Source organism: Lycorma delicatula, chromosome 2 (genome assembly GCF_047948215.1).
Source record: "Lycorma delicatula isolate Av1 chromosome 2, ASM4794821v1, whole genome shotgun sequence".
Classification (NCBI taxonomy): domain Eukaryota; kingdom Metazoa; phylum Arthropoda; class Insecta; order Hemiptera; family Fulgoridae; genus Lycorma; species Lycorma delicatula.
In genome coordinates this window covers 129,150,401-129,164,115 of record NC_134456.1, presented here as the reverse complement: position 1 = coordinate 129,164,115, position 13,715 = coordinate 129,150,401, and the positions used below count along the sequence as shown (strand labels likewise).

The 13,715-nt window shown below is 29.5% G+C and overlaps 1 protein-coding gene across 4 annotated transcripts in view; it reads right to left on the bottom strand.

Annotated features, from left to right (window-relative positions):
- The window catches only part of LOC142319224 (lactoylglutathione lyase-like), a 36,485-nt gene extending 22,805 nt beyond the window's left edge, over positions 1 to 13,680 (bottom strand). Inside the window, exons 1-2 of one of the 4 annotated variants that reach the window (XR_012755143.1) lie at positions 13,452 to 13,680; positions 2,867 to 3,090 (exon numbers count right to left, since the gene is read on the bottom strand). Coding sequence is in view for 2 of the 4 variants with exons in the window: in XM_075356258.1 (XP_075212373.1) it covers positions 2,867 to 3,090; positions 13,452 to 13,589 (362 nt within the window). In the remaining 2 variants the exon portion in view is untranslated. The remainder of the gene's footprint in view (positions 1 to 2,866; positions 3,091 to 13,451) is intronic. The other 3 variants (XR_012755142.1, XM_075356258.1, XM_075356256.1) reach the window with 3 other exon arrangements.
- Between the last annotated feature and the right edge of the window lie 35 nt (positions 13,681 to 13,715).

The window sequence follows — 13,715 nt, the reverse complement described above, 5'->3', positions numbered from 1 at the left end:
AAGAAAATATTTAAGAAATTTTGAAATCAGATGTACTTTAAAGCTACTTCTTAAAACTATGGCTGCCACAAAAAACTATGCAATATGTTTAAAGTGGACTATACTGGCTACTGCCTAAGTCATAGATGAGCAACTGCACCATCAGTCATCTGTCAATAAGTTGTAAATAAAATTGCAGTTAGTTAGTAGTAGGTCTTTTCTAATTTCTTATCAACTGTGCAATGAATGTTCAAAGTAACTCCATGAATGAAATACAATTAAAAGAAGTGCATTTTTTACATGGATTTACAACTGTCAACACCTGAAAGGTGACATTGCTATTTACTAGACCCCATCATTTCTTAATAACAGCATCATAAAATCAACAACAGAATCTTCTTAAAAACAAATGCACATCATACAATGAATATAACAAGAAAAAAGGTTTCTAAATAAAACTGAAAATATTTAAAGTAATAGTAATCAATCTAACAGTAATACTGGTCAACAAAATTTAATTTTTTGTTTGATAAATGAAAGTGAATGGCTGATTCTTATTGTATTTTTTTAGTTGATTTCATATATGTTAATAGATTTTTGCTATTGGACTCAGTTTTTCTGTAATTGAAATTTCTTTTGAAACAAAAAATATATGGTGAAGTAATATCATATTACTTTCACCTAAAATGTATTTCTTTTGAATTTTCTGCTGTAACTTGCAGTAGGTAGATCCCTCTTTAGATTCAAACAGTAGTCAGTTAACATTTTAACCTGGTATTTTCTCTGGTATCATGTTTTCATTGTAGATATCTCCCGGTGAAAACGTTCTCCATGTTCATCACTGATAGCGCTGAGATTGTTAGGAAAAAATCCAAATGTCAATGTAAGAAATGTATTTTGAGTGACATACTACACCCAAGTTCTTTGTAGTTTTGAAGGAGTTCACTCACAAGTTCTCTGTAGTTACTGGCGTATGGTTTCCAAAGCAGTTGTCTACTACATTTTGAAACGATTTTCATGAAGCAACCTCCAAGTCATTCAAATGCCATATCACTCATTAGCTTTCTTAATTGTGGTCCAACAAATATACCTTCCTTTATTTTAGCATCACTTATATTAGGGAAGAATTTAATTTATAGCAACTGAAACCCTGCACCATTACGATCCATTGCTTTCACAAAATTTTTTAATAAACATAGTTTAATGTGTAGTGATGGAGGATAAACTTTTTCTGGATTTACTCATGCCTGATGTATTAATGCCTCTCGTACAGTCAGTGCCTCTCTCTTTGGCCACTCTTTTATGTAGCGGTTTTTTCCTATCCCTGCATCCCACTCACACAAAAAGCAACAGAATTTAGTGAAGCCAAGTAACAGTCCAAGTAAAAACGCTATTACTTTCAGATCTCCACAAATATGCCATAAATATTTCTCGTACTGAATCCTGCTCAATAAAAGTTTCATAAGTTTTCATAAGAATCCTTCATGTGAACAGTGTATGCTAATGGTATAAATGGGTATTTATTTCTAATGTGAAGTACAACAGCTTTCAAACTAAGCTTTGACGAGTCAATAAAAAGTTGTCATTCATCAGAATGGTGCATTTGTCCCAAAGCTTCCTGTAAACAGTCCGCATCATTACAGTGTACTAGGTTTTCATACTGAGAGAAGAAATGTTCAAATTCTGGAACGTAAAGCACTTATTTTAGTGTTTGGTTGTAAAAGATGCCATCCTTTCAGTCTTGATGCCAGTATTTCTGCTTCATTCTTTGATAAATTTAGATCATGAATCAGATCACTTAATTCTGACGTGATTAATAAAATGGGGTTCAGTAAATCTATTTTCTAAAAAGTGTGGATCTCTTTCTTCATTTCCTAATAAGTCAGCGCAAGATTCAACATTTTCATCTTGATCAAAGTTTCATGTTTCTGGTGGTAATGAAATTGGAAGCTCTTGGCTACATGGCACTGGCCGCATGGCAGAGTGAATATCAGGTATTTAACAGTACATGTAGTTTTAGCTGTTATCCTAGATATCTTTATTACACAAAAATAACAGTCTGTGGTGTAATCCTTCGCATCTCTCCAAACTATTGGAAATGTAAATGGCATATGACAAGATCCATTTAGCCAACTGGTCAACTATGTTGCACAAAACATACAGCAAATATGAGGAGCCCAAGATTTGTCCTGATCGGCTAATTTACATTCAAAATGCAGTTCATATGACTTTTTTATCAATGGAATTATATTTATTTTCTGAGACTTCAATGTTACCTCACTGCAGATGTAGCAGAAATTGTTTGGATGATTAATGCAACTGTGAGGCTTTAAAAACAAACACTTTATAAACACACTAATTTAATCAACATACACTCATTTTACTGAACAACATACACCCACAAATGCGAAAGCCAGCTATATAGCTGAATGTTGCACACACGAGAACTCACATTTGAATGAGAATTAAAAATATTTCTCTAGTCTGCACGACAAAATAATAATGACAGAAATAACTAATGGATGGATTATATGTTTATAGCAAGTTGAAAATAGGAACAATTTTGTTCACTTTAATTAGTGTGTAAATAAAACATGATGACTAATGTCTAACAAATCAATGTGACAACAATTAAGGGACTATAATCAATAAAAAAAGCTATTTAGTTGATAGATAATATGATAAAATATGTTCACAAAACGCTATGCTCTGGAGTTCATTCATGATACTACATGAAAATAAGAATAGTAGTTACAAAAAAACTAAGCCTCATAGAAGAATTCTCATTTCATATTTAAAATCATAAGAATCAGTTATTCACTCTCATTTAACAAACCCATTGTTGATCAGTGTAATTAATAACTATAATTGTAATGATTTTTCTTACTGTACTAATTCTATAGTAGCCTTCCTTGTAAATGTCCACTCAATGTGATCTGCTTTATTTTTAGGAATATCGTCGGGGTTCTCATAACCCAAAAAAAATGCAGTTAATTTCATTTCAGGAAAATCAAATTTTTGTAATAATGTCATTCCTAATACTCTAGTGTAAAATGGCAGTGACTTCCTTGGATCCTTTATACATAAATTAGTTTGTTGCATAATAAAATCCTACAAACAAAAGAATAAAATTATTTTCAATCACATATTACTTTAAATAATGGTTAATATTAGATGTAAACTACTCGCAGCATATTTTAATTAATTACAAAGTTATTAGATTAGCTAATTTCATTCTCATGATTACATTATATAAATATTAATCATTTTGTTAATTTTGTTCAGCGACTGATTTTATGTAAATTATTAAATTATGTGATTCTTAATTAAAATAAATTCTTTAATGCTAAGATGCATGCATTTGGTAGTAAGATCTAGCACGTAGGGATTTTTGTTTGTGGTCCAGCATGAGTTGGAAACACTAGCTCATCACTTTTGGTACCTTCATGTCAGAAGTCTTTTTAGGGAACAATGTAACTACAAATCAAAATATATCATACTAACTGTGGTTCTAGCATTGTGATCGGTGAAGTAGTCTGACAAGGCATGGGAATAAATAAATGCATCTACCTTTAATCAAATGTTTCATGCTGGTTTACAGAATTTTATCAAGAGCTGTTTAATAAATCTCTTAATCTAATAAATAATTTTTATTATGCTAAAATCAAACAATTTTGAAATTTTATATACGTTTTATTCTTAAATTTTTATTTTTATGAGTTGTAGTGATTGTATGTAAAGGGATTTCATGTTCTTGCAAACATTATCTACGGTTTTAAAAACTCTAAAACGATATGAATATGGGTAAAAGGGTGAGAATTCTTATTAATGAGATTGAAAATGATTTAAATACTGTGGAACTTTTAGAATTATCAGATGAATGTGAAAATGCAAGAGAGGAAATTACTTGCAATATAGAAGCAGTAAATAATGATCTGCAACAAGAAATGTCATCAGATAAGAAGGCAATGGCAAGTTTAAGAATTCAATGTTTGTAAAATTTTAAAAGACTGTTGGAGTTTAAATACTGGTACCTATATTACTTTATTAATTGAAATTATTCAATGGATAAAATAATATAATTATGAGGTTGGGACAGTATAGTAAATAATTACTTTGGGAAAGATGGAACAGAATGATCTTGTAAAAAACCATTTAAATGCCAGAATCAGAAGCTAAAATATATTAAAGCATGCCCATGTTTTAAAAACAGGAATAAAATGTGCAGATTCTCTCTAGATAGTCTGCAAATTATTTTTGAAAATGAGACAAAGCATTATTATTGAACATTATTAATAGTATCTACTTGTAAATAGATATAGAAAAGAAATTCTAAACAAACTAATATTAAAGAAACAAAAGGAATGTGTGGACTTAAAAATACTTCTGGTTGTTTTATAACCCTTATTAGAATGTCTTTGGAGAACAGATGGGACAGGAATTGAAATATTACTTCATACCATAGAAATTAATAAGTTTTGACTTCTTGGTTTGTTGAAATTCAGTGACTAAAAAATGCAAAAATACTAATAATCCAGCAACTAAAAACCTTCACACTCAATCAATATTTAACATAACTGACACCAATTTTACAATGTTTTTTCATGCTATCTTAAAAATTGTTTAAATTTAATACTCATTAGGTGAACATATTAACAGTAGATAAAAAATTATAACCTTTAGAGGCACATGCCAAATTCCAACAATATTCAAAAAAATAAATACAGCATTATAATTTTTATTGCAGTAGACTTTAAGAATGGTTTATAATTTTTAAAAAAGTAAGTATATGTGGGCCAACAACATGAGAAGCGAAACAGAATAAGTAACAAAACTCATGCAACTGTCTAGCATCTTTGAGAGACTATTCAGAAAACAGGCTGCAACATGACAGCTAATAATTACTTTATCACAAATGAGTTGGGAAAATACTTTGATAAAATAGTAATTGTTTGTACGATAAAAAAAATAATAATAAACCTCAAATACCTGAAAAAGCTTTAAATATTACAAAAGAAATGTCAACTCATCAAGAGCTGACATTCACGAAAATCGTATGTTGGTGCAGCACTCGTCAACAAAAGTTGGGGAATGTATTCGCACACATGTTGAAATGTACTCACTAAAATTTCAGCCATGTGGACGCTCAGTTGTTGTTTGATAATCATTTGAGTAAGTCATTGTGAGTGTCTGTGAAAATGGAAAAAAATAGAATATCGTGCCGTGATTAAATACTTGCATTTGAAAGGCAAAAAGCGTATGCAAATTAAAACTGAGTTGGACGCCACTTACAGGGACTCTGTCCAATCATTTGCTACTGTGAAACGATTGGCAGCTGAATTTAAACATGGATGTACCATGTTTAAATGAATGTTCAGGAATGATTATGAGTGTTCAGAAACTGTAACCACCACCGATATCATCAAAAAAGTTCACCAAATGGTACTGGACGACTGATGAATTAAGGCTACAGAGATAGCAGAGGCTATGGCCATATCAAAAGAATGTGTTTGTCATAAATTAACTGAAGAATTGCATATATGTATAAGCTATTTGTGCGTTGGATGTGTGATTGGACACGTGTGCGACAACGCACACATTGTGTGCGTTGGATGATTTGTGCATTGGATGTGTTTGTTCAGTTTGGACCATTTGATTTTCATTAACAATAATTTACTTTAATTTAAATTATGGAGCAATTAATTAAACAAAGACATTTAGTAATGGCCTCTATAACTAGGTTAGGAACATTCACTCACAATTATGATCCTATACAAGGTGATATGCCACCTTACAAATTAAAATTAGAAATCGTCTTGAATTGCAAAGCAAATATGACACCATTCAATCACAACTTGAATTGGAATACGATAATGAGGTTTTAGAATTGGATGGTATACAAGTCAAAGAAGATTTGTGTACTACAGAATCCCAGTTACAAAATTTTATACATAATAGCCAAAAATCATCTAATCAAGAAGTTAGTTCAAATACAACATTTAAACAAACAAAATTACAACCATTTAATATATCTCTATTTAAAGGTAATGTGTTAAGAGTGACAGCACTATTTTAATATATTTACAGATTTAGTGCATAAAAGACATACTTCACTAATATTCAAAAATAAACATTTTTTTTTTAAGAATGAAGCTTTAGCTATCATTAAAAATTTACAATTGCTGAATGAAAATTATATTATTGCATTAGAATTATTAAAAACATGATTTTACAACAAATATATAATTGCTTGTCATAATGCTGAGCGCATTATAAGATCAGATTCTATAAAAAAAAGAATCTGTAGATAATTTATCCAAATTTATTAAGGAAATTTCATCATGCGACTTCCTATTAAAACATATGAATTTTTATTGTCGTCCAATTTCTAACATCAAAATTGGACTACAATACTTCAAAATTATGGGTGGAGAGGTTGTCAAATCAATTTCTTAATTCTAGACGACAACTTTTAGAAAATATGAATACATCCACCTCAAACAAGCAAGTGAATACATATAACAAAACCAAGGAACAACATCATAAAAATCAACCAGATCTTTAACCAAACGTTTTAATTTAAATCCTAATAAATAATACAAAAGAAATAACGTTAGTTATTATGCAAAATCCAATTTATATCAATGTACATTTTGTAATTCAAATCATTACTTATATCAATGTAAGGAATTTTTAAATTGTCCATTCATTGTAAAACCTTTTTGGTAAATAATTGTTTATCCAAGAGCCATTCTATTAATCAATGTTGTTCAAAGAGTATGTAAGATCTGTGGTAAGAAACACAATACACCCAATTCATATGGACAAAATTAACCATTCTGAGGTAGATGGCAATAAGTCTGAAAGTATAACCTTTGTTCGTTTAAAAAAGTCAAATGAAAATATAATTGTGTCAACAGCTGTATGTAATACTACTGATATATACGAGTATACACAGTAATATGTATACATGTAGATTACTATTAGATTCTGGTTCACAAGCAAATTTTTATACATTTAGTTTTGCCAGGAAATTAAATCTTAAATTTAATAAAGCTAACCTACCAATTTCAGGCATAAATAATTCATTAGTTTAATCCAAATAGTGTTACACTCAAATTGCACTAACGTTACAAAAACTTTTCATTCAAGATTAAATGCGCTGTTTTACCAGATATTACTGACAGCCTCCCTTCATTTGCATTTGACATTTCTCATTTCAAATTACCTCATAATATATTTCTGGCTGATCCCAGTTTCAATACACCAAATAACATTGTCATCCTCATGATTCTTATCCTTCTTGGGAAATTCACTCGTAATTTCAAATATCCTATTATACAAGATACTAAATTATGATATATAATAAGTGGTCGCCTTCCTAATAACATTTTGGGCAACAATAATGTCACATCTTTTCTTGTACATAACACTCATAAAAATCTATCTACTACACTCGAGAATTTATAGAAACTTGAAGAGTACTGATGCTTCAGACAATGAAACCTCAACATGTGAAAAACATTTTCAAACCAATACTACTCGAAATAATCAGGGCAAATTTGTTGTGTTGTTACCACGTAAAGCTAATAACATTCAACTAGGATTTTCCTTTGTCAACACTAAAAATATATTTTTATCTTTGGAAAGAAAACTAAGTAACAATTCCAACCTTAAAAACAACTATTCAGCTTCCATACAGGAATATTCAGATTCAGGTCATATGTTACTAGTCAACTCCCATGATTAATTAACTAATTAATTAATTAACAAATCGAATATGTGTTATTTACCTCACCATCCAGTACCTAACCATCAAGTTTAACTACTAAAATTCGAGTTGTTTGTGACGGTTCAGCAAAAACTACTAATGGTTTATCCCTCAACGATACTCTTTTAGTTGCACCTGTAGTTCAACAATATGTTTATAAGATTCAAGTTTTTAGACACTGTATGATTAACAATGCACAACCACTAATTTGATTTTGTTAAAAAAAAATTACTTTAAATTTTAATTTATTTTTACTCAATATATCTAAAAAAAATCTAACGAATAACTGAAGAATTTTTTTTTTTTATATGGAGAGTTATTTTCAATATGATTAATATTTACAATGATCAAAGTAGTTGGTCAAACTGTTTTGAATTTCAATTTCTAACCTTTCATGCATCAAATGGTATTAAAAATGTATGTAAGTACTAAAAAGCACTAATTTCTCTTAAAGTACTAACTTTATCTATTTTTTATGCAGATTCCAAAATTGAAACATCAACATTTTGAACAGACTAAAATTAACAAAGTGGTGTTTTTCAAACAAAAAAAAGGTATGTATTTGTAAATTTCTCTCTAAACTTTTATATATACTAGTATAGTAATTTATAATGTCTGTGCTTTGCGATTCAAAATTTAAATTACTAATTGTACATTTTTTGAATTTATCAATAAGAAAAGGCCATGAAGACAATTTATGAAACAGGGGCTCAAAAGGAAGAAGAAAAAAGAAAGAGCTTGACCTAAGAAGAGGACAAACAATGTTATGAAGTTTTCTGAAAACACCTGAAGACAAAGTAGATGACAAATCACTTTGTAGGGAAATGTCGGGTGAAAATAATCTCCTAGGCCCCCCAATTGGATAATTATATTCTACATGCAATTAACAGTAATAGTCATGATTACACTAACACTACCCTACGTGAAACATATCCCAGAGAAATTGCATTATGGCCAAACGCGATAACTGAAGGTTTTATTGAGCTTTGTATTAAGTCAAAATGTTCAAATTGATGGTATATCTTCTTCTAAGTCAAACAAATTATTAATGGATGGGTGAAACGACTGGAAACATATCCCAAAGAAATTCTAAAGAAACACAATGAATCCAAAATCCATTGAGAAAATGTGTATTTATGTAAAGTGATTGAAAAGCCAAGGCAGAATTGACAACGAAAAGGTTAAAAAGTATATGAAAAGCAATCAAATTATTGGCATAATGTTTTAATGAGAGTACCTGCAACTGTTAAATTATTGTCATCATTGGGGTATTATCATCATTTTCGAGTACATGATAGTAGTTCAGGAAATTTTTTAAGCTGTTTAGAATACCTCGCTACTTTTGATGTCTTCAACAAAGGGGTGGGATATTTTACGGCATGCAACTATCAAGGGAAATATTACACTAAAACGAATTTCTGCAACAAGATGTTCCTCATGAGCTGATGCAATTTTACCTGTTAAGGTAAATTTTTTGTCAATTAAAGAGATTTTAATTATAACGTCTAATGATAGTAATGAAAAACCCTTAACAAAGTTGGAAGCATGCATGAACAATTCGAGAACTTTGAAACCACACTTTTGCTTTTCATATGGAATTCCATACTGCAGCGATTGAATGCAAGCAGCAAAATAGAAATTGTGATTTGCAAACTGCTGTAAATCTTTTAAAAGCATTATCGCTTTATATTTCCAAAGATATTCGAAACAATAAGGGTTTCTTTAATAATGTTGAAATCGAATGCTTCTCTTTGACAAACAATATGAACTTTAAAGAAACTTTATCAAATGAATATGACGAATGTCTTAAAAAATTAATGGAAACATATTCAAGTGACATTGATAAGAATGTTTTTAATGAAAAACTAACCCACTTCTTGGAGTTTGCCAGAAATGAACATTTAAATTCCCTGTTGGAAATTTATTAATTTTATTATATTACTTCTTGTTGTATAACTAACATCAGTTTCTTTAAGCAGATCAAAATGTTCACTCCATTTGCTAAATAACATTCCCGTACAAATCTCTGGCCTTTGGATTTTTCCTGCAACCTCGTCATGAATTTAGTAAGTGAACAACACCGATGAAAATATAAGTGAGTGACACCTACTACATCCATTGGTATTTAGTTCGTGCATTATCACTGAGTGCAATGGATTATTCTGTGTTCGTTTTACTACCATATTCTTGATATATCAGCCAACGTGTGAGATAATACACAGAATATTATTTCGCTTGTTCTATGTCTTGTCTGGCTATATCAAATCCTATCTTGCTCATATTCTCAAATTTGTCTAACTTGTTTGGCATGCTAGTTAGCTACCAGCTGTTGTAAAAATTCTCAACAAATTGTTGTCAAATTCATAAACCCAACATGTAGATTTAAGTGGTTCTGGTTTTATAGAATGTAAGATTAATGCATACAGACCAGGTTTGGAGATGAAGATTGTGCAAGACTGCCAGTTAGACAGTATTTCAAGGGGATCTATTAAACAGATGCCATTCATACATCCCAAATTCACCTGCACTCTTTAGTTATGTTAACTATTATTGCTTGACGTGGATTTAAACAAAATTTTATAACTAAATAATCTGCATTATTGTGAGATTTAAACAAAAATTCCTATTTCTCATTTTTCTTTATAACAGAATATAGTATTCTAACATTGGTTCACCTAGTGTCACATGAAATTGTTTATATAAGCATCACTTATCTAATTTCTAAATTATCAATTGTAGTATTTATATTTCTATATAAAATATGCTGCCTTTGTTTCTATAGAATGACTAAATATTTACAATTTAAAATATTAGTGGCTTCCATAACACAACATGAGTCACAATGTGTTCTAAAAACTACCATGTAGAATCAAAAAGTATGTAAAATTATAATTTTTTAAATATAATTTTTTTTGGACTCAATTATTTAAATTACTCAATTATAATTTCAATTTAAATTATGTTAGTCTGCTTTTCTGTACCATAAAATTAGAATGTACTGGAAAAAAGTGGAGGATTCCTGTATTAGCAGATGAAATAGCCATAAATAAATTCTCTAATATAAGAAAATCAATCAAAATTACCTACAACATGATATTCCTGATGAACAGATGTAATCTGACAAGCTTTGGAAGGTAAGACCACTGACTGATAAAGAGTTTTGAAAGATTATTTTAAACAAAGAGCCAGGAACTTTGAAATGATCATATAATTTCATTGTTTTTAAAGTCAAACAGTTTGTACCAAACAACAATCAAAAAATACTTTCCCTCTGGAACTTTTAGGATTTTTTATATGAGGTAACTGTACTGCATTTAACTGAGTCACAACTACCTGGACATCTATACTACTATACAAAGAGGAAGAGGGTTTTTGTCTATCAATCGCAACCAAATTTTTACCCATGTTTCTTCGCATAACTGAGAAGGTTTTTAGATATATTTCATCTCGAAAAATCTCTCAAATATACAGAATGTTTCTAAAATGGTGGGCTGGCTATACTTTTTTGAATTCTACTTGAAAAACTAAACAAAAAATATCCTTAGGAAAAATGGCAATTTCTCCTTCGTTCGCCATTTTGTTATTTTTATCTAATAATTTATATCTCAAGTTCGGATAGACAGATCACATGAATATTTCGTAAGCATCTTGTTAATAAAACTTTAAAATTAGCAAAACATCAGTACTTAAATACCTTTGCCAAATTACAAAATGGCAGCCATGTTCATTTTTCATTCAGTTATATCTCCATAAATATTAGTTTTATCAAAATTTATGTTATTTACTAAAATATTAAGTTTTTTATTTTGAAGAAAATGAAATTTTATTTTTTTTAAATCTGTTAACAAATACTCGAGTTATGGGAGAAAATGTAAGTAATTTTGTCATAATTATTAGGTCTATTATTGTGAGAAAATTGTAATTTGATACTAATTTACAATACTAGAATTAACAATAAATAAAAACAATTAATATTTCATCGAATTGAACATAAAGTGGAGGCCATGAAAACAGACACATAATTACAATAATTTTCTGCCATAACTCAGCTATTTGTTAACTGATCTTCAAAAATAAATTGTCATTTTGTTCAAAATAAAAAGCTTGCTTACTGTTTTAGTAAATAACATAAATTTTGATAAAACTAATATTTATGGAGATATAACCCCAGATTGAAAAATAAACATGGCTGTCATTTTGTAATAGCCTGATGACACCTCTAGTTCAATTCACTTTTCCGCAGCCAAGCTGTTCCACTACTGCAATCTCTTTGATTACTCTTACCAACCTCCAGTTTAAGCCTCTTAACAATATTTTAATGCCATGAGCTATTAAACTTATTGTTTTGTACACATTCTGACACCAGTTTTACTTTGGTATAGGTAATATTACTGTTTTTACAAAGTCTTCAGGCTATTCCCTCATATTTTATATTCTATTACACAGTTCCACTTCATTCTCATATAAGCATTTATTAAATTCTATGGGAAGTGCATCTACTCCAGTCAATTTTTTATTCTTCATTTCTTTAATTGCTTTCTGTACTTCATATTTTAATACTAAAGCATCTTTATCCTCTTCAGCCATCTCTCATTCATTTTCTTCATTTAGTTCCTCAGGTTTAGTCATATTCAGGTCTTCCACATATTCCTTATACCTTTCTTCTCATATAGCATTTTAACATCCTTTGGGGGGTCAGGATGAACTTATTGAAAAAAATGATGGTAGTGAGGAAGAGACTTACTCTTAAGATGAAAAAGTTGATGGGAGGAAAACTCCTGTCAATTTTTAACAAAGACAGATCCAAGGAGTTAAACATCAACCAAAAGTGACCAAGGTCATCCAAATATATATAGGCAAAGAAATTGCACTAAATAGATATTTGTTTTTTGTATTAAGTGCAGAGCTTACTTATGCCTAATGGGCAACAGGAATTGTTTTTTTTTATAATTCAACACAAAATAACAGTTAAGCTAATAATAAATTTAACAAACATTAACACATTTTGAATTACTTTTAAGAATAATCTTATTTATTAAACATACCTATCTGAATGAGTTCTATCACAATACTGAATTCATAATAAAGGTATGTTCTATAAATTTAAGAATTTATAGTGTTAAGCTTAATTTTATTGGTTATTCTTTCCAAGTGTTTTTGTACTTTGTAATTCTTTATCTGGTACTCCTATTTTTTGGTTTTTAAATATTAAGAAAGATAGTAAAAGACATGTAGTTGAGAAGTAATTTACTAATCTATTCTTTTTTTATGAAATAATAAATATATTTTTACTAATAATGTTATTTGAGACCTAATAAAGACCAAACGTTCTTTTATAAGTACATAAAAAAAAAAAAAAAAATTTTTGTAAAAAAATTTCAGGACTGTAGGTTTTAATGATCGTTTGTATATAAAGAAGTCAGATATTCGCCAAATACAAAAATCATTAATTTTATTAACGTGGTTGATTTTACTGCCCTAACATAAATAAAAAGAGGCTGAAGAATTTTTCTGTATTGAAAGGAAACGTTAACCACAAAGTTATACGAAATTAAATCTGACTGATCCTTGTTGAAAAATGCAACCACTTATAAATGTTACTGAAATATCATAATCTCATTTTGTAAAAAATATTGACATCGGTGTTTTCAGAAAGTAAGTTACACATTATTTGCTTCAATAATCAACAATCATCTCTTACCTTAGTAGAAGCATCAGGTTGTTCGCATAATTCCTTTAACTCGCTGTCCGACAAACCAACTGTTTCCCCCATACTCGAATAATTAAAAATAACAAATGCGAAAAGACAAGTACCCAGTACAACAACGTACCTAAGCATTATAACATTAAACGTAAATGTTTATCAGACCACGTGATATTCACGTTGTGTTCGACAGCTGACTGAGCCAAATTATTACTGTCACTAAACTACTTGGTTAGATGAAAGTCTAAAGTTTGAACGAAT